Below are 22,367 nucleotides of genomic sequence, written 5' to 3' on the forward strand. Positions count from 1 at the left end.
CACGGGTTCTACACGTAGGCTCGTGCCCGTTGCCATTGTATCGGTAGGTCGACGTCGACAATGGTAGAAGGACACCATTGTCCCAGCGGGCTGTGTATTGAACGCGAACCATTTTGACGATTCCTTGGTCCGATTCGTCGTTGACCGAAAGACATCCGACACGAAAATTAGACGCGACACTTCTATCTCGCTAAAAAGAGTCCAGGGTCGAAGGAAGTCGTGTAGCAATCCAACTTACCTGTCAAAGCAGGTTCCACTCTGAAACTTTGTAGGTCACGGGGTATAGTTAACCCTGGTGCATTCCTTGACATTTCTTCCGATCCAATCACGTTTTCAATTCTTTAACTCTTTGCGGTTCTTTATCGGGAGATACGATACAAGTGTTTCTATGTCGCATTCGATATTGTTAAATATTAGTATTACAAATATTAATATTAGTATTAATATTGTAAATATTAATGGTAGAAAATTTAGAAAAATATTAGAAACGTTAATAACAAAATTTCAAAAATAGTAGAAATGACTATTAATATCATAAATATTGATGTAAAAAAAATTGTTTATACTACGTACTATTAACTGATTGTTTTTCGAAGAAAATTTCATATAAAACACTGAAAATGACTGAAAGTTGTTGGAAAGAAAAAGCAAACTGTTGCTTATGGTGCATGAAACCAGAAAACTTTGGAATAAACAATTCCACATATTTTCCATGATTTTCACGGACATTCTCTGAATATAGCAACGTTCACCTTACAGTTTCAAATTCTGTAAGTCTATCGCAAAATTAGAGAGACTCTTTCACCAGAGATGACATTTCGATACCCGCGATTATTAATAGACGTACGCACGCGGCCGTACCACCGAAAAGGTTAATACTTTCTCTTCGCCCAATTAACATGGAATATCAATTTCCCGAAAATGAATGCTCGTAGCGCCGCGGCTAAACAAAAATTGATTTTCCCCGCGAGATATCCTGTTACGCGATAAGTAATATAAAAGTTTTACGAGAGCTTTTTGCGCGATCATCCGCGAGATCGGTACCACATGGAAAAGGGGCTTGCGCGCAAGAACGCGAATACCGTACCGGGATTAAGGAAGAGAATAAAAGCTTTAAGAGTGATACTTCATTTGTGTTCTGTCACGGTGCATCCGCTGTTTCATAAATTACGATTCATAAAGTAGGAAGAAACGGAACAGGTCTTCGAGCCGTTCGATTCGTTTTTTTTTTTGTCTTGGCTTCGCGAAAATTGGAGCACGCTCGGTCGAGGAAGTGAAATACTTTCAATCCCTCGTGAAACTGTTACAGAATCTTGGAACGATATTTAGAGAATGTTGAATAGCAGCCCGCGGATTAAGTTTAATGTTATTCAACTTCGGTTTCAGAGAATTATGGCCGTTCCAGGGGCGCGTATCCGTGTAATTGAACCCGCGACTGGCAGCCGTCGTTTACACCTAATTGCGACAAGGCTAATTTAATCTCGCAATGAAGATAAGCGGCGCAGTAAACGCGAAACCTTTTTCTGCGTCGCGTCTCGCTGCGATCGGAGCTTTATCAGCGCCGTAAATTACAAATGCGCGGTGTTATTGATGCGCACACGGACTTTCCGTCTCCGCGAGCCATCCGATTTCCAGAAACCCGGTCTTTTATTGAACAATCAACGTGTCTGCCACCTCGTCGTTCATGAACGAGTCCTCGGAGAAAGTCCTTGTCGCGGAGCGTGCTCGATATCAAATGGAATTTCCATTTCGCCCGATTATTGCCTCTCTTCGGGGCTTCTGGATGTTTCTTACTGTCGATGCCTTTCTAATGCGCACAGTTCCGATGATTAACGGTTTTGATTAACATTTATAATTTACTGCCGGGGTCGTAGCAGTCTTTAATGGGTTCTAGTATTTGCAAGTCAATGCGCGGTAACGTATTAAGGTCACTAATTAACGTAGCTTAAACACACGGTAAATTATGATTTCGGCCTAATAAAAGTGTCGGGAATGATGCTATTATCATTTGTCTTGGAAATATTTGTCAATTTAAGGTTCGAGCAGCGTCCCCTTTGTGGTGGGGCTACGCGGGATACTTGATAAGATTATAACAGCTTACGCGATTATGCGATCGTTTTAATATCATTTTCTCTTGTTCAATCGTTCATCAATGTCCGAATAGAAATTGTAGCGTAATTATAGAAAGGCAATACTGTGCAACTTATGAAGTGATAGCAATCGTCTGTTGTAATTAAACCGCGGTTGATTATACAGTCGCACTATCGTAAAGTGTTTTATAAAAGCGAAACACGATAGAGGATACATTTTACGATTAATGAGTTTATTGACTTGATTATCATGCAGGAAGCATGCTAATTCTTGGTCTTGCTTCGCTGTGCTTTGCACAATCGCACATTCCGTGTACGCGTAAGATATATGAGTTTCTAAGCGGCGAATTACATACACATAGATCACTAGCATTTTCCTCATTATTAATATCTAAATTTATAGCAACAAATCTTTCGTTAATCCTATGTTACTTTTTTAAAACGTTTCGCATAAATTTTCGCGTAAAATCTTTAACGTTTTCTTTAGTTATCTTAACCCTTTGGGAACGAGTGTCAGTGTATTGACAATATCGTGCTTTCATATTTAGAATCGAGATTTACAAGCACGTAATTTAATTATTTGAACAGTAAAAAATTAATACGTAGTTTTCTCTTTTCCTAACGTTTAAGAGTTCGATATATATATATATATATTTACGGATACCGGAAAGGAATCCACTACTTTCAGTTTCAACGGAAACCTTTATTAATTTATACAAATTTTTAAATATTAACCCAAAAACAAGTAATTCAAAAACTTGTATTTCGGATTAACATTTCAAAGTTTATATAAAATAATAAAGTTTTCTGTCTGAATGAAAAATAATGAATTTCTTCCCGTTACTCTTAATAATTTAACTGTCTTCGCTAAAGATTTTAAACGCTTACAATGTTACTAAAAATCTAACATCTAAATTTCTTAAATCTAAAAAAATTCTTAAAATGTATGTTCCTTTTCATACAAAGAAATTCTAAATCCACTAAAAGGTATTCCCAGCGCGTACATTAATCACCAGTGCAACTTTCATTTATTTACAACAAATAAAGCAACAGAATCGAACGAGATACCGAAGGGCGAGACTTTTGTTCAACATTCGTTCCCGTTAATTAATCCGGGAAACGCGAGGTTAATAAAGCTCCGACGTCTACTCATTAGCGCGCCTAATGTATAAGGTCTCGAGCGACGGCGAAGACGCTAACAAACCGGCGAGCCTTCCGGCATTTTCGATCCACCGTTTTTTCCCCCGCGCTTCAGCCCACCTCGCTCTGAGCCCTGAGCCGGCGTTCCCAGGTTTTAATGTAACTTTCAGCGCACGGTAGCCGACGGAAAGAGAGAATTACGGTGGCGATACCGTGGAGAAGTATACATGGTCCGCGGCGCGCTTATTACGATTTTTACTGGTCTTTACGATCGCGCAGACGGACGCGCTATCAAACGCATACCTAACTGTACATCGAATTGGACACACGCGTGTGCAGCAATAGCTTGGCGTGTTATTGAACGCCATCGCCGCCATCGCCGCCGCCGGTTGCATCCCGCGTGCAGCTGTGGGCACCGTACCAAATTTATTGTTGTTTTTAATCGATCCTCCGCCGACCTAATTTCCCTTACTCACACCAACAGGGATCTTATTTCATGCGAGACGATCGGGTAATACTTTTTCAGCGTTTCGGCTTCGGGATGCTCCAACCGTTAATGTCTTCTTATCCGTTTATTTATCGACTTAGGAAAGTCAGCTGATGATTATTTCTAAGTTGGGGTGGAACTTGTTTATGGACTTTCAGAGATGTTTTGCTTGGATACAGTTGTCATTGATGCATTCGACGGCGACAGGAGGATTCCAGGGTAATTTATAAATTGGATGGAATGTTTATAAAGGGATGTTACTCGCGTGATCACCTTTATAGAGTCGTCAGACCGCTGAAGACACTTTCAAGACAATTTCTTTTGCACAGACCTGTTGATAGAAAGAATTGCGAAATATCTGCTGAGTCCCGAAAGTCTGTTGCTTTTAGTACACTTTTAAACCATAGTCTTTTGAAGCCAGGAAGGCATCATAAAATTCTCATAAAGGTCTCTGGAGGTCTGAGATTTTAACGACAGCCACAAGCGCCACAAAAGTCCTCTAAGGGCAGCGGAAAGTTTTATAAGAGGAACTGGGTCCTTCAGGTGTAAAGGTCAACGACCATTAAAAGGGAGTGAGAAACAGTGGCCAAAGGAGTTTCAGATGGGTGATTGAAGATATCTGAGGGGGAAGGTAGAGAATGGGAGATGGAGATGGTCGAGGGAGTTAGAAGAGGATGGCTGCGAATGGGCAAGGGGGTTGGAGGCGAATAGTCGAAGATGTTTAAGGGATGCTTAGGTGTCCATGGGTGGCCGGGAGGGTTAGCGAAGGGTAATCGAAAGCTATCGAGGGAATTGAAGAAGGACAGTCGTAGGCAGAAGAGAATGGTGGAGGGAGTATAATCAAAGACAGTCCAGAGGGTTGAAGGACAATAGTCGATGACAGCTAAGGGATGATGGGGTAGCTAGTTCGAAAAGTTTCAAAGGGACTTCTTTTCTGGGGAAGATTCTTCGGTCCTGGATAGAGACTGACAACTTTGGTAGTGGCAACTCTATTTATATTCCAGAAGAGCAGGCAAATGACTAACGCACGCTTTAACTCATTGATTAGATCAATTATCGTGTTCCAAATTCTCTGAGTAGTAGCTTAGAAATATGCGATTTAAATTGATATGGTGGACACAGGAGTTTAGGTGATGTTTTCTATGAATTCTTATTAATTGTTAGTTACAGAAAATGAAGTATAAATTATTTAAATACCTTTCATTATTGAACACTATTATATAGTTACTGTTTTTCTATTTCTAAATACCTTTCAATAATTACTAATTCTATATTATTAAACACTAATTATTAATACTACTCGATCCACACATTTCTAACGAAAATATTCTTATATTTATTCTTTGTGCTCTAATCCTACCTAATCCACAACTTACTTCTATTAACAACCATCAAATCGCCGAAGGAGAAGAAATTCGAGCATCCACTTTCCAGACCAATCAATAATTCCCCATTCGCAGCAGTCAATTCCAAAAATCGACGTGCATCATCGAAGCATCGTACACCACAGGCCTGAACAAAAGAATCTCGCTTCAAAGAGCATCGCGGCGTCAGCGACAGGGGTGCGAACATTATTACCCGTTTCCGATGACTCTGACGTCACTCCCCCAAGGTTCATCGAAGTTTAAGGGCCGCCAATGAAACAATAGCGGGCACGGTACGACGTAGGACCCCCGGAAAAGAACAGTCTCGACGGAAAGGTGCACGAACCGTGAGGATAGATAAATAGAGAAAAGAAAAACGTAGGAAGGAAAAAAAGGGAGTGTATCGGGTAGAAGGAACGGGACGCTTTCTCATGGTATCCAAACGAAACGTTCACGTTACAACGTACGTAAAGGCGGTCTCTAAATATTTAGAGTAGCCGGCGTGTAACACGTGTTTCCTCTCATAAGCGTGTCGCATTCGGGAACGTCTTTATTGTTAATGCGCCGGTGTACGCAACACTGTTTCGGAAAACTAGACGCATGACTTTCCTCTTCTGTGAATGTTACTTCGCTTTGAAGTTCTTCTAATAGCGGAAACAATTGGCATGCTGATGTTCATACGAAACATTATATTGCATGAAAATTGAATTAAGAAAAGGAACGAAGATCATTAGGTTCGGAGAGAAACGTCTCATTTTTGACAATTTACGACTTATACCGTTGTGAATGATCAGAAACGAGATGATACATTTTCTCTATGAAATTCACGATCTTCGTTCCTTCTTTTCATTCAATTCTTATGCAAGAGAATATTTTATAATTGAATTGAAAGACTCAGTTGAACGCTGAAAGTGAAGTGGATTCTGAACATTATGTTGCCAGCGAAGAGATTATTGCGGAGTTTTCAATTATTAAAGTACAGACTAGGGTGAAACTTCTTCTCTTAATTTTCTGAAAGATACACATCACGCAACTCAGAATGATTTACAACATTACTATTCTTAGCAGTCCAATTATTATTTGTTCCGCAGACGTTACTTTCATATCGATGTTTCAATTCGTCCTTGTTTACTGGCGAGGAACGGAAGCTTTCGTCATATTCCCCTTAACCTGACGCCGCAAACCGAGTTCGCCCGCGTTGTCACGGTTCGCATAAACGAATTACCACAACGACCGTTAAGAGAACAATGCCGTCGTGTAACAATACGATCATTGGTAAGCGGCCACGGTTGCGGGCGGTGAAAGCCTCGGACGTTTCCTCCCGAAAACGGAAGACGCGATTTTCACTGGAAGGAATCTATTGCGCAATACATCTCGTACAGTAACATTAATGATGGTTGAATTCGATGTTAACTCTAACCGTACCGGCACTTTGTATATAATTATTCCCACTGTAACCAGTGAAATAACTGGTTTTATATTTATTCCTACCGTAATCAGCCAAATAAAGACAAGCAAGTTACATGATCATTTTTTCTTATGATTAAGGAACACGGAAATGAAGGAAAGATAAGAATTGAAGAACTGACAAACCCGACAATACAGAAACTGCCCTAAAGTTAACCGTAGACTATAATTTCAAAAATCTCTCGTTGCGCACGCAATAAAGTCTAACAAAGTATATATTCGTCAAACACAGGGTAAATCATTCTATCATTTCGAGTTTCAAGATGACGTGTATACTCGTGAGACACAGATAACCGATTGAATGAACGACAGGAAATGCAAAATTTTAAATCATATTTTGAAACCGGTCATTTGACCGGTCACGGTGCGTTCAGTGTTCAACAGCCAATAACTCGATACTCGTTCACCTCTTCGCTTGAAACACGGCTGTGACACACCCGATTCAACTCCATAATTCCACAATCACTTCCGGATTCCCCGATTATCATCTTCAATATCTCCAATGATCGAGCGGCTAGGGAGGAGATAATCGGGATCCGCGAACGGCCTGCGGATACCGCGGAATCGTATCGGTCGTTAAGAACGGCCTCTGTCCCGGTCTAATTAAGACGGCGGGTAGATCGTTAATAATCCTCGCGATAGGAGGAAGATCCTCGTCGAAGATCCGTGGACGTCGTAACTCTTCCGTGGGTCGGGGCCCAACGGCCCCGCGAATTACAAGGCCCGCAGGCTCGCGACCGGCAGGCCTTGCTTTCATTCTAATTTCCGGATGATACGTCGTTTAAGGTCGTAGATAGCTGCCGCTCCGGGGCTCTCCGTGACTACCGCGCCATTCATCATCGGCGGCTCCAATTAAACTGCCTCTAGCTCGCGGTCGTTCACTCGTTAAGGCAGCTTTAAGAGGATTTTCGAGCGGAGGGGGTCTAGGTATCATTACTTTCTGCTACGTTCCGCATTACGCCGATTGTCCATTCCGGGATTACGTCCTCGAGGACGGCGTAGGCTCGGACCCGGGATCCTCCTTGCCATTGTGTTTGCGCTGGTTCTGTGGGAAACTTCTCTCTGCCGTCTTTTAACGTCCATCTTATATTTGCACGATGGAGGGACTCGCGAAATACGCGGTGACCAAGTTTCAAGAGAATGGATCGTAGTTTGAGCACCGGTGTTTTTAAATTGAAGTCCTTTCAAATCAGATGACTCGACGAGTGGTTGAAAAATATTGTCATGCCATTGTATTATTGTTAATAATGTTATTCAGTCTGACATGACGTTGTAGGTCAAGGGGTTGATGTGAAATGTATAGTGACGAAGTTTAAGAAGAATGGATTATAGTTTGAATAGTGCGTCGAAAATTTAAGTTGTTTGAAATCAGTTAACTCGATAAATAGTCAAGCAATATTATTGTATTATTATTATATTATTATTATTATTATTATTGTTTACTATACCATTGTGATTGTATATTAGGATCTATATACATACTTACCCGTGCACTACAAACAAAAAGAGAGATATATTTGAAAATGACGGAATATTTCTCGTCTTGACGTCTGCCGCAAATAGGCTAATTTGTTGAGACAAATATACGTTATCGCTGGCATGGAACGCTAATAAAATTAGATGCGCCGAGCCTTTGATTGCAGAAGATTGTTGTTGCCGCTGTTACGATCGATGTAATGAGATTAAATTTCATTGGAGGGGGTACTTACACCTATCCTTTATGCAAGAGGTATGGGAAAGCGATTATATCATTAACGACAATTTTTACGATACAAATGGGAACTCGTAACGCATGCTCCAGTTGTCCCGGTGTAGCAAGAAAATAAATCAATTCCATTAAAGTAATCATTATCCTTACGACGCGGATTATTTATAATTCCGCTAATTGAAAAGAACGTAATATATTATCTACTATTCCCGGCATTTAAGTCTTCATTACGGCGCGCCGTTCGCGATCGAATATATAATCAGCATCCAAGAGAAAATTCCTGTTCACCGGGCAGCATAAGTGTAATTACTATAATAAAACGGCAAAAGGATTTTCAGGTGTTCATTAATTTTAAGATGTCAACCGGCAATATTTAAAAATGAATTGGAAATCCACTATGTCTATGTAGGTATAGATCGATAATAATATCAAGAAACATCCGCGGGCTAATAATAGTCACCGAATTCGCAAAAACTGACTGGTGGCCCGAAGAATTCGCTACGAAAGGACGGCGAAGGGTTCGAATCGTAGATATATTCCATTATAAAACTGTCGTGCAGCCGTCAAGGGCGTCCGACGCGACGGTTCGCTTTTAAATTCACAACGACGCTAAACGTGGTCGGCCTCCGATAATAGCTGGAACTTCTCTGTCGCGTGAGTGGCGAAGACCGTTTTATTTGACGTGCTTTCTGCGGCTTGATCACCGGCAGATTAGAGCGACCGGATCGAAAAAGTTGTAAATACGGACAGAGGTAGAAAGGAAAAAGAGAAAAATATTTCGGAATTGCATGTGAAAAATCAAACTCCTACGACTAAATGAATAAAATAGCTTACGATAACTATTTTCCTTTGACGCGTTAAAAGCTGATTCATTTCAAACTATTACGTATTATCAATTATTAAAGTATCATTATACTATCAAATTATTTAATTGAGTTAGTTCTTGGTTAGGTTGTTATTCCTCACACGTTCGTCTCACTGAACACCACCGCTTTATACCACCTTATTTATAACACGGAAAATTGTCCGATTCATTGTTTAGTCGAACAAAATACAATTCATTTGTCAAGGACCATCAGTAACTTCTATAGTATTCAAATCATTAAACGCTTACTAAGTGCTACACACGTCCATATTAGCATTCAGCGTATCATAATAGTTCTCAAAGCGCTATCTGAGGCGTAACATCTAGCACAAGTCGAAAAATGAGGTCAAACCCCAAAAAATCGGGACGTCTCGCCCTACACTAGAAATCCCCACGAATGGGCGGAATAATAACTGCAGGCGTAATGTCGTCGCAAGAACGAGTCTTTCAAGACGAACCATTGGCAACGACACCGGAGGGGCTTCCTCCTAGTCCTGGGCTCTTCTCAGCGCAGGACAAGTCAATAACTATCGAGCGATAAACCGGTGCCTTCTAATCAACGTCTGGCCGACCATTCGTTAGCGAAACTACACGATAAAATCGATAGACCTGCATCCCGACAAGAGCACGGCAAAAGAAAGAGAAAACCGGAGAGGGAGAAGGAGAGAAGGAGAGAGATAGAGCGAGAGAGCGCCATGTGGGCTATCGGGCACAGCTGTCAGCTCCCTGCGCGAGTGTATCGCGCGTCCTTAAGCCTCGTTCACAACGGCCGGCCCTCCCGCCCCTGTACATTACCCCATTATCGCGGCGAACCTCGCAGCACAGTGTGAAATTCTATCCTTATTGATGAATATTCAACGAATGCGATACCGTCATGTCACACCGGGTGTCTCGCAAAATACGATCCGCCGGCTAGCACAAAATGGAACTGATCTTGGTCGAGAGATTGCCGCAGCTGTTTCGGCCGCACGCTTTCATCTGTTACGCTGAGAATTAGCGGCGCCGTGAACGTTGAATAATTTGCGGTATTCAACGTTGATGGTGGAAGTGATTTAATGCTTTGCGTCCCGTTCTGCTTTGTTTTGGAAGAAATTGCAGCGCTCGTTACTTTTGTTACTTTGTAGATGGACACTTTTATTCGCAAAAGGGGAAAAGGAAGAGTGTTAGGGGATAACGGAGTTTTATGTGCCGCGGCAAGGAGAGATCATCATTAATCGCTTTCCGAGTCATAGAAATGACTGTTGACGAGCGGAATTAGGTTTTATTTTTAGCGCGGAAGTGGACGTTCGATTTAGAAACCGAAGGATGAGATCGTTAGGGGATATTGGTGCTTTTAATGAATTTTTTATAGTTTTAATGATAGATCAGTTTGATTGTACAGACGGAGATACTGTAATTATATTTGTACTATATTTTCACTATATTGTAACTACATTTCGACTATATTTTCACTATATTGTAACTACATTTCGACAATATTTCTACTATATTGTCACTGCAATGTTAGAACGTAATATTAAAAAGTGAACCAAAACAGAATAAAACAATTCAAGCTGAAAATTTGAAACATTTCTTTACGCAAATGCTTCTAGCATATTAACCAGCCATCATTTACGTAATTTCCATCCACATCAGCTCAAGCATTCCGCAATACCTTCCCCAATGATCAGAATTTCCGCGTAATTCGATCGGAACCGCGCATGGCATCCTACGCGCGATAATCTCGTGATTCATTCAGATCGGGTATCGATCAGACTCGTGTGCCGCCGCATCGCCCGGTCGCACGTGATTCTCGCGTTCCCGTGTGCACGGGGCATTAGGATGGACCGGTGCACAATGGTCCGTGTGTTCTCTTTTCGAGTGAGTCAGAGGGCCCCGGACGACGTCTGCCAAAATATTGTACGCGCGCCTCGAGGCCCGCAGCCTTCAAGGAGGCGAGACAATGACGTCATTCAGTGAAAAGGGACGATAAGGAGACCGGTGGCAGCGCGGAGGTGGGACATTAAAGCCCCGATCCGTGGCAGCGCGACTAAAAAGACGAAAACGTCGCCCAGCTGCTCCGAAATAAACAAGAATTCCCTCTCCGGTGGAAACAGAACATTCTACGAAACGAAGGAACCTTCTGCAGTGAGCGAATAGTATGAGAAAGTTTGTAAGTATTTTGATTACTATGCTGGCTTTCGTTGGCAATTGCCACCAAATTGTTGATAAATGATTACAATCAGATGAATTACGATCGAATCGTCGAAGAATTTACAGTGAAGTGATTTAAGTAGATAGTGGCTTACAGTGAAGTCTGTGCTATTCAGCAACTAATCATTAATTAGACTTAACTATTTATTGGTAATATTTATCTACGCTTTGAATGAAAATATTTGCACATGTGAAACGTGATAAATTCGTGGTAGTCAATGAATTAATCCATTGACTTAGGATTTACTTCGCAATTCCAGTTATTAGAATTGTATTGTTGTTCATAATTGACTAGGAAAAGGAAGAATTCCATTGTGGTAGACACTATATCTACAACTGCTCTAAAAATTATCAGTTGATAACAGAGGATCAATATTTAGCTTGACCGCAAAGAAACTGGATAACACTTGTACTTTTCAAATTGTGTTTCAAACCATCTCGTCATCGGTGTGGCAAGATATTATGAGGCAGGAAGTTAATCACAGAAGTCCCTACATTTTTTGGATCGTTTGACGAAATTCTTATGTCGCCACTGATTGCTGCAGCAGCTAATGGAACCATACGTTAATCTCCTGTGCACTTCACATTTCCGAAGGTTGTTCAACCTTCTGTCAGCGGTGAGTCACCAAAGTGCTCGACTGATAACTTTCCTCCGATATTTTCCAAAAGTATTACTCACGCCCGGTGTCGTTAACCCCGCATCATTGGGGCCGAAGGTCGTCCACGCCCTACGGTTTAGGTTACAATTAGTCCGCGTCACGGATTCGGAGACTAAACACGTCGAGCCAGCCAAAAACTGACGCTTCAACATCTTCGAAATTAAACCGAACCTTGGAGAATAATTTGTCGGACAGATGTCGCTGGATCCCGTCTGTTCGTCCTTTTGAACAAACTCAAGGTTATCTGCGGACGCAAAAAAGATTCATGTCATGTGATGTATCTCAGCCCTTATGTAGCCGCGATAATTGGGTTGTTCATTTTTTGGTTAGGTCAGTCATCATTCGAGAGAAAATGATGTTGTGAATGATGAGACGTCTGCCGGTGACATTTCATTTATCAATATTATCTTATAAATTAACGCTAAAAAAAATTCTATACTTGATTAGTAAAAGCATTCCGAGTAAAAAATTCGATATTCTAAATATGATTAATATCAGAACTATTTTATATTGTAACAATTCTGAATGTAACTAATATTCTAATTATTTTATATAGCAACAAATGTAAATGTTATTCATATTGCAATTAAATTGTCTAACAATAAATGCTCACCTTCCTCGTATAGGTATGTATAATAAGAGGATACAAAATGAACTTCATGTAAATACAGCACTCTGAAAGTAAAGGGTTAATAATTCAACAAGAACAACGTTATAATTTTCACAAACAGCTCAGTCTAAGTAACAGCCGCGTTTTAAAGAGACTCATTGTGCGTCCCACCTCCGTTTCTTCTTTCCCGAGCCAGACACGGAAAATACACCCAGCCTCGGCTAATCTTTTCAACAAACATGCCCGGGTGCGAAAAGACCGTATGCAGACCCCTTGAGACGAAACAATGACTCGCGCGAACGCGAAATCAATAACAAAGCGCTTGACATCTCGAGTCCCACTCGCGGACCGTGTCACATAACAACGCCGACCCCGCGGATTTGTTTCTGCCGTTTTCACCTTCGTTCCGCGATGACTTTCCGAGTCGAATGGAAATCATTGACACAGCTTTCATTAACAACTATTCGACGACAACTCTGTTAACTGGAAACAATATTAATCAACAGTGATTTTAGCTGATAGCAATTTTGGCCATTAAAAATTTTAATCAACATCTTAATCGACGACAATAACAACCAAGATATATATTTTTTACTTTGGCAATAATTCTCATGGTAGATAAATCTTTAAACCGAACGTTTTTTGTAGTATGTATTACATATCAATTAAAATTTTCGACAATTAAAACTGCTGTTGGCGAAAACTACTGTGGACAATGCCCGGGATTGGTGAATTGTTTGCGAAAACTTTGCCGATGAAACTTGTATTGGTAATTTTAATCAGACCCGTCTTTCCCACCGGAAAAATGAAAACCGAGATGGAGTGTCCCCCGTTTTCTATTCTCTGTTCCCTGAAAATCGTCTTTCCTTTGTTTCGTCGGGTGCAAACCCGCTTCCCCGTGGACTTCTTCCTCCCCAGGAATCTCGACCGAACTTTCTCGGAAAGGTTGAACGCGTCCCTTTTATGGGATGTTCATTTGGTCGCGCCGTCACTTCAGCGGACCAACCGGCAACCCTTGTTAGGAGAGACCGGCATCAAGGACACCGTTGATCTCGCCTCTTACTTCGCTTCAGCTTCGCGCGATGGCTACTTTACCTTCGAATGAAGACGTCTTACCTTCTACTGTCTTCGTGAAAATCATTCTTCAGTCGTGGAAACGATTGTAAGATTAGCCTTATGAAATTTTAGTTCGAGAAATTTTTGAGTTCTGTATTACTGTTAAAATCAATATTGAAAATCAGACGTCCAAGGGAATTGACTTTTAGTATATTGTCTAGACTGTGCGCTGGGCTATCGGTGTTAACTATTGGTAGGCGGTTTCGAGTCGAGGAATGGTAATCAAGAGTTTAATGTTCAGTTTTTATAATAAACTACAATCGCGGAATATCCAGTACACAAATTTTTCAATTCTTTCAGCTTTTTCAAATATATTTTAAATATTGACATTTAACTACTGATCAGTACAATTATTCAGTGTTAAAGATTCATTTATGAAATTTGTTCAATGGAGCAAGTTTTGTTGGTATTTAATATTTCGTGGGTACCAATGCAATCAATAATCTACAGATTCTATTCACTTCTAATATAGCATTCTGTAACTTGCTCGGTACATGCAGAGACACGTCATCGATTTCTTCAAAACCATTAATGGCAGTCACAGGGTAGTTCCTTAATAGGCCACCAAAGACTGACAGAAGAAGTGGCTTCACAGAGGACGTTACTTTTTCTAGGAAAACGAAAGGTTCATCGACCCTCATTACTTTCTACTCTTCGCCAATTATCTCGTTGAACTTCTTCCCTCGGAATATTGTAATTGTTATTAACAACGTTTCATTTTCATGCTCATTTCTCTGTTGCGATTAGCATCGCGTAGCGCAGGTGTAATTAGTTGCAACGCTTATCCAACAAAGCGTTTCCACGGTAGTTCGCAATCGAACCGAGTGAAACTCTGATTTGAATTCAGTTACGCCTTTCATTAGACCTGGGGGGCGAAAGTGTCGGAAGCTTTGAGATCGTACTCTTTTTTTTCCATGAAACGTCGATGCGTGGCTAATATTTATAGGTTCGAACAAAAACTCGAACAAAGTAACAGAGGAAAAAATGTTTTATTCACGTATCCATGTAACGATCAAGCAAAGCACGCGGAATATAAAAATTCATTGCATAAACACTTCAAAAGTTGTCCAGGAAAGGGTGGTCAAATTCGAAACAAACAAAACTCTATCCATTAAATTTGATGTATCAAGTCCTATAATTTACCACATTTTAGATTCAAACGAATATCAATAAAAATGGATTTAACGCGGAGGAAGGTTAAAATATACATAAATAAAAGTGTAACATTCGATTAGATTTATAAACGTAAGCATATTTAAATGTCAAAATCGCCAAATCAACTATCATCATTTCCAATCAACAAATTTACTAATACAAAGAGAAAGGAAATAAAACAAGCACGTTCAAGACAATGGCAAGTCTATAATTTAAAAAGAAAAATGAGAAACAGAGGACCGTCACGATCACAAAATTACGATAGTTAGACGTATACAGTTGCGAAAGATTCGACGTGAAAAGGAGAAAAGGGATCCATTTTTTACTTTTTAAATTGGACCATCCCCCTAGAACGAAAGGCGTATGTTTGCACGGAGTCGCTGTCCCGTTCGTTGACGAAATCACGACCGTCACGGCTCCTGGCTCTAATTGCCGTCAATTGCTGGCAATTGTCGGGCTGACCCTCCTATGACCGACTGCAATTTGCAGCTAGGTCGCGCGTCATCGCCGCTCGTCGCGCAAAATAGTTGTGCACGCGCTCCGTTCTCTCTCCTTCTCGCACGTTCTCTCTGTCCCGTTTCGTCCCGGTCCCAGCGCACGCATATAATTACCGTCGCGGTCGTTCGCGTGCAAGTGCATGCTTTGTAATAGGCTTCGGCGGTTTCCTTTCGCCGCGACGCGGGCCGGGATGCCTGCTTCGGTTTGTATCGCTTGGGAAACGTAATTTTTCTGTTCCTTTTGTGGAAATTGTCGATCGACCGGATTCTGAATATCCGACTGCAATTCTGCGAGGAAGAAAATAAATTCTATGACAGTTGACAGTTTTGATAAATTGATAAGGGGTAGGGGTTGTAAGTGATTTATTATTAGGAAAATTGTATTAATGATCATGACTGCATCGATGTTAATGGATCGGCTTGTGAACGTAATTGTTGGGTTCTCTTTGTAGAAATTGTCGATCGACTGGGTTTTGAAAGTCAGATTGCATATTTATGGGGAAGGAAATTGACTTTACTCTAGATCACTAATCTTTCGCCGAAGTAAAAATCATATGTTACTGATGTTGTTTAATTTACTGTTTTGTTGTACAGTTTAATTTATTTATGATATTTGGATCATTTAATTTTTTGTATCGTAAATGATTTATTATTAGGAAAATTATACTAAAAATAATGATTGTATCGATGTAAACGTGAGAGAAAATGAATTGTTTTCAATTGTTAAGGTTTATTTATTTTGTTGGATTATTTTGCATTACTTTATAGTAGAATATTATGAAAATTGTAGTGTATACAAGTATGAGGATGGTCTGCTGGTTAAATGGTCTTGCTTGGCAAGCCTAAAAACGAGTCTGGCAACCCAGTCTTAATAAACCGTGAAACAATCCTAATTACTCCGTTTCCAAGGGGCAGGAACAGCGCTGGCTCATGGGGTGTGGTGACGCATTAAATTAGCATTGCATTTCCGGTGGAGCACTGGTGTCTGGAACAACACTGACCGCACGTTTTTGAATACTTCCTTTCCCCCCAGTTTACAGTGGTCTTTTATGACTCCTATCTATTCTGAAAGTTGAAACTTTTGTACAATATTGTATACATTACTATGTATGATCATATTTCAAGTCTTCAACAAAGTTTCATAATATTTTCACTGTTATTTGAATTCGCGTAAAGGTTCATAGTCTACTTACAGTTAGCTAAATAATCATAGCAAAACAAGTTCCAATTAAACCGCGGATTTTCATGCAAATTCGCATTCTCACGAATTAAATTCATAGAGCTACAAGATAGATTTAAATTCCTACAATAACAAATGAAACTGCACCACAATCTCCCTTTTATCGCTTTCATAACCTCCATACTCGCGAATTGCACAAATGCACTTCCATAGACACCAAGATTAACGAGAATTTATTAACTAGACTCGAGAATCGTTGAAATCGTTTCAATCAACAATTCCTCCAAGATAATTATCCAGCTAAATTCTCGTCATTCTAATACTTCGTCAGGGTAATAGCAGCCAATGCAAATGCTTCGAATAACGAACAAATAATCGGAATAATTTCCTTCATTAACCAACCGTTGACTCATTAACGCGGTGTCCAATTACGTTCCATGAAAATTTTACTTGCCGCCCCTATCCTACATCGAGAAATGGAGTTCCAAAAAAGAAGGCAGCACGCGATGAATTAATTCCCCTCAGCCCGATCGATTATTATTCCATCCCACGTATCGTCCACTGTGTCGCAACACCTCGCCGCGCCACGCGATCCCTCCCGGTCTCAAAACAATGCCACGAAATCGATCCCGAAGACCATGCATCAACGCCTATGCATTATGCATCTCCCGGAACCGCCCTAATCGCTCCGACATCGCTTCGCCCTCGGCGTTCCTTTCCCGGTCGCGTAACCGTGCACCGGCGCGCACGCATCCGCCACGAATCCGTGGCCTCTCGCCACGCTCCGTTTACCATTTTCGAGCGAACCTGTACCCACTCCGAACCAACAGAGAAGCGTGGGCCAGGGCGTCGAGAAATTCAGCTGAAGGAAAAAGCGTAAAAGGGAGGAGAAGAAAAAACATCGAGATATATGCACATACGTGCACAGATAAACGCGTGCATATTTATATACAGGGTGATCTCCTTGTTAAAGGTACTAAAAATTAATGACTCTGTTAATTGAGATGGTATCGTGATTCTAAGATTGATAGACTTAATACTTTCTTGGTTTGAAAAGGTTCTCTCTATTATTTAAGTTGTGAGAATGTTTATAAAGGAAAACATTCGGTGTTTTGGGTTGATAGAAGGTCTGCGAAAGGGAATGTTCCTGAAGTGTCTAAATCACAACAATGTTTATGAAAAGGAGAACTTTGATTTTCAAGATCATGGTACTAAAAGTGATACTATTTTATTTATTCGAGTCACTTGAAAGTAACCTGTGTTCGACAGAAAAAATTTACCAATGTCGTGTCATCGTTGTGTTGCAGCCAACCTGATGAACAGTCAATAACGAAGAAACGTTGGAAATATTTTCCTAAGAACACAGCTTACTTCCTAAAATTCCCACTTGATATTTTTAGCGTCGCAATTTAGAAAGCTGAACCTTTTTGTTCTGCAAACATCGTCTTGATCCAAACAATCGGAGCATTTCCTTTCGCAGACATCATTATAATCCAAACACCGAAGTCCCTCTGTTCACGGACACAATTTCAACCTAAGAAGTCGAACGATTCCTTTCGCAAACATTCGAGCAATCTGAAAATCGAAAGCTCTCCTCGCAGTACACGTCGTCATTCCACCAAGAATTGAAGATTTTCCGTTCGTCCCTCCAGCGAGAGGATCACCCTATATATACAGGGTACAAGAAAAAGAAAGGAAACCGAGCAAGGGGGAAAGACGGCTGCCGGTCGAAATGCATACGGCTTGTCCGTCGACGACGGTGGTGGGGCTTGTTCAGGGCAGATGTTTGGTCCATGGCACGAGGGCTCCAGTCCCCTATGGGGTGCCGCGCCATAAACTACCCTCCGGTCGATCCTCTCTCCCGTAGGGCAGTAGCCCGGACCACGAAGCTCCCGACGCGATGGTAGCCCGCGCCAGCGATTACGCGAGACGCAACAATGGCCTCCACATAGGCGACGCTTCTTCTGCCCCTTGTGAGCCGGGCTTAAGGGCCACGTGACACACGCGGGAACACGCATTTCCACGCACACACGCGTGCCTCGTCGACGCACACACAAAAGTCTCGCAGAATTCATCGGAGCTCCTTCGGGCCGTGTCGCGTCTCTCGTGCATCTACACGCTGCACCACGTGGTGAACGATAGCCTAAAGGTACGCGTCCATTTGAGAGTAAAACTATCGCCGGCCGCTCACTGAAGTAAGTTTCTTAACGGATACTGCAGCGAGAATAACCGTCCCCCAGGCATTGTCAAACTGATCGTCTCATTGCAGTATGCGCTTCATAGAAACTTTAGCTCTTCTCTAGAGTACCTCGCTAAATCTATTGGCAAATGGACACGTATCTTAACAAACGTTCCTCTTTTCCTCTTCTGTTCGCTCCCTCTCTGTCTTCCTTGGGTCTGTTATCTTCCTTTTAAAGTGAATCATGTACGGTGCATACGTGTGCATCTCTGTGTGCCTGTGATGTGCAACTAGTTACATTGATTGTCAAAGGTATACGCGAGTGCGAAGCTGATCCTGTTCGCTGCGACGAACGGTACGGGCGGATCCGAAGGGTGAATTTCTGAAGTGCATTCGCTGCATCCGTGAATAAGGGATGTTGTTTGGGATACGGTTGGATAGTCTTCCAGTGGATGTTTAATCGTGACCAGTGGCCTCGGGTTAGAGCATCAGCTGTACAGATTGGTGAATTCGAATGTCCGGCGATCGACCGCTCGATGAGAGCGCGTTGTACGCGCCGTCTCACGAGGCGCAACCCCGCTGACCCGTAAGTGCGAACCCGACGCCTTTTGTCGGCTATTTTCTAATTTGCTAGACGCGCGTTAAGCAGCCGCGGCCAATTGCCATACAGGAGGATGTGGATCATTTTTTCATCCGGACGATATGAAAAATTGAGACGAGACCGCGATGTCACCGGATGAGTGAACATTGGGGACGATTAGCCGATCAAACGGCGGTAATTTCGGTGTTGCCGAGGACGATTAGGGTGGAATGCTTTAGCGTGGTTTGTGATTCACTGGAGCGACCGTTTGTTTCGTTTGGTACGTGTCACCGTTGTGTTCGCAGAGGTTGTTTTGAGCGTCGAAAAGGAGGCAAATTTTGTTTTGGGTTATTCGAGTAGATTTCTGTGGTGCATAATCTATTTTTGGAATTTTGCAAGACTCATTGTGGGCGTGGTTTGTCTCGGAAGTACTGATTTTTTTTGTAGAGGTACGATGAAAGCTCAGTTGGAGTTTAAGTATCGAAGTAATGATATTGGAGGAAAAGTTGGATGATAAGGGGGTAACTTTTGGAAATTTTGTTGAATTTCATTTAAGTTAGTCATTTAAGTTAAACAAAACAGTATCAAATATTTTACTATATTTTGAATAGGTATATCTAAACACATATACTCAAACAACAACTGTATTCAACGAAGGTCACGATAATGTTACATGGTTTCTATTTATCGTTAATTATATATACAGAATTACTGTGCAAAAAGTGTTGTATTTACTGAAAAAATATTTGTCCCAAAAGGTCCAAAGTACGGATATAGAGATAAGTTCCTCCATGTGTTCGCCAGCAGGCGCGCCATCCACGCCTGAAAACGTAACAAATCAAATCTCGCCGGAAATGCTAGTGTCACACCGATCGGTGTCCCACCTATGGGATCATCGAGTTTCACGATGCAGTCACGTCGGAAAATACCGCAAGTCAGACGCAATACGGCGCGGGACACGTCATTTCGGTGCGCAACGGCAGACTACACAGAGATCCTCTCTCATCGAGGATCATCGACGCCTCGTCGCGCTGTGGACACGTGACACGCGTGCAACGGGGAATACCGTTCCGGTGTCGCGTCTCCGTGCCACTTCTCGGCTTTATGTAACGCGGGGAAGATACAGGAAGGTGACGAGGCTGTGATGTTGCATTAATTAACGACTTAAGGTGTCACTCGTGAAACCGGAATCGAAAAGAACCAAAGTTGACAGGGGAAAGGATTGCGATAGAGTTTTCATCGACTAAGCCTTTCAAATAAATTGGATTGGACTTCGTTTAATCTGATTTATAGTGTTTTTGATGTTTCGATATTTTGATAACTTGATATTTTGGTATTTCGATATTTTGATATTTTGATATTTTGATATTTTGATATTTTGATATTTTGATATTTTGATATTTTGATATTTTGATATTTTGATATTTTGATATTTTGATATTTTGATATTTTGATATTTTGATATTTTGATATTTTGATATTTTGATATTTTGATATTTTGATATTTTGATATTTTGATATTTTGATATTTTTACCATTTCGATGGTTGCAATCTGAATTTCACAGTTACAAATACCACCGTTTTATTAATTTCTAATGGCAAAGTACCTTTACTTCTATCAAATACGCTATACAATTTACGCTTATTAAATTCCACCAAATACATAATCACAAACCAAGTTTCTATGTAACTTTAATACCTAATAAATTGACCGTTCAAATCGACAATCAATAAAACGCCACTTCCTTTTCCGAGAGTGACAAAAGTATTACAAGTGACAGCCGCAGACTTTCCATGATTACGAAAATCTTTCACTCGGACACCGTTTTCCATTTACCTCTTCTTCCGGTGGTGCGTTACGAAACGCTTGCTTTCGGAGCCGACTATCAAGTGGGTATTGCCCAAGGAACACTTACAGTAAGTTCCAAGTTTCAAATCGTAAACAGACTGACACAAGAAGATACCGCGTTGAAATCGAATTAGTAATTAAGGTGATCGCAATTGGCTCCGATTAAAATGCCGTCCCTAATCGATGTCAATGAAGACTCGCCGGAGTTTCCTGGCTAGCTTGGCCGGTCGCTTGCGTTTTACGCAACCGAACACGAGCCCCGGCCGTTTCTTCCCCTGTTTACCGCTGTGTTGATCGACGTTTACGCGGATAACACGATTATAAATCTGTCACGTGCTCGCTTTCTATCTAACCGGGCCTTCCGATCATGGCGCCGTCGATGTCAGAGGACTCGTGGTCTATTAAGGCTGGTCCAGACTGAGAGGCAGTTGTCCACGGGCACGTGTTTACCTCCCGATGGCAGTGGCTGGGTCTACTTTAACCCAGATTTTCAAACACTTCAATTCAATTTCGAAGACTTCGTTTTAAATAAGATCGACATATCTCGTGGAATTACATTCGAAAACATACCTAAAAAGTTAATAACTTGAATGATACAAGATGCTTTTCATGAAGTTAAAAATGCTCGTTTTTCAAGGGTTAGTAATTCTTTATTTTTCTCAAAAATTTATAAATTTAATTACTATCTATATATAGATATATACTATAATCTACGACTATAGACTACACTATATAATATACTGTCTACATACGAAATGTATCTATCTATCTATTGTGTATATAGTACAGTCTATGTCTGTATATCATAGTGTGAATTACATTCGGATGATCGATAAACAATAGTACAGTTCTACATTAGTGTATAAACAAAATTTCTCAGTCTGGACTATCCTTTAGGGACGCGTTCCTGTTTCCAAGGGAATCTGGGTGCGTGCGGAAAGTACAAGTAGCCGTCTAAACCACTTTCTCACCTGGCAAGGTTAGGCGAACGCGTTCGGGCGTTTTAATGCGAATCGTATTTTAGTCAACGTTCGATCCGACGCACGCCGCTGCAAATCGATCTCGCGGCCCGAAACTGGTTCTCATTAACGGGGACCGGTAGTCCCCTGTCTGGTTATTTTCAAAGCAACCGTCGGAAATTAGAGAAAGGTTTCGTTACAGTTTCTGATCGATTGGTCGATTAGATCTTCCTGCGGATTAGCGTTTCGAGGTTAATGGTGAGCCAGC

General features: G+C 41.3%; 1 protein-coding gene and 1 long non-coding RNA gene across 7 annotated transcripts in view; one reads left to right on the forward strand and one right to left on the reverse strand.

The window, feature by feature from the left end:
- The window catches only part of DAAM (disheveled-associated activator of morphogenesis-like protein), a 97,645-nt gene that overhangs the window by 8,638 nt on the left and 66,640 nt on the right, over positions 1-22,367 (forward strand). The window contains exons 1-2 of one of the 6 annotated variants that reach the window (XM_031982190.2): positions 18,553-18,680; positions 19,023-19,296. The exons of 1 other annotated variant lie outside the window; for it this stretch is intronic. Coding sequence is in view for 1 of the 5 variants with exons in the window: in XM_031982136.2 (XP_031837996.1) it covers positions 11,262-11,273 (12 nt within the window). In the remaining 4 variants the exon portion in view is untranslated. Of the gene's footprint in view, positions 1-11,250; positions 11,274-18,552; positions 18,727-18,948; positions 19,297-22,367 lie in introns of those variants that run through there. 4 more of the 6 variants (XM_031982172.2, XM_031982163.2, XM_031982180.2 and 1 more) reach the window with 4 other exon arrangements.
- Positions 11,748-12,905, reverse strand: LOC116429355 (uncharacterized). The gene is made up of 4 exons (XR_004235480.2): positions 12,755-12,905; positions 12,587-12,648; positions 12,145-12,217; positions 11,748-12,042 (listed from the first exon to the last, which is right to left on the reverse strand). It is a non-coding gene; the product is annotated as an uncharacterized LOC116429355 (long non-coding RNA).

The sequence above is a fragment of the Nomia melanderi genome, chromosome 3 (assembly GCF_051020985.1).
Source record: "Nomia melanderi isolate GNS246 chromosome 3, iyNomMela1, whole genome shotgun sequence".
Taxonomy (NCBI): Eukaryota; Metazoa; Arthropoda; class Insecta; order Hymenoptera; family Halictidae; genus Nomia; species Nomia melanderi.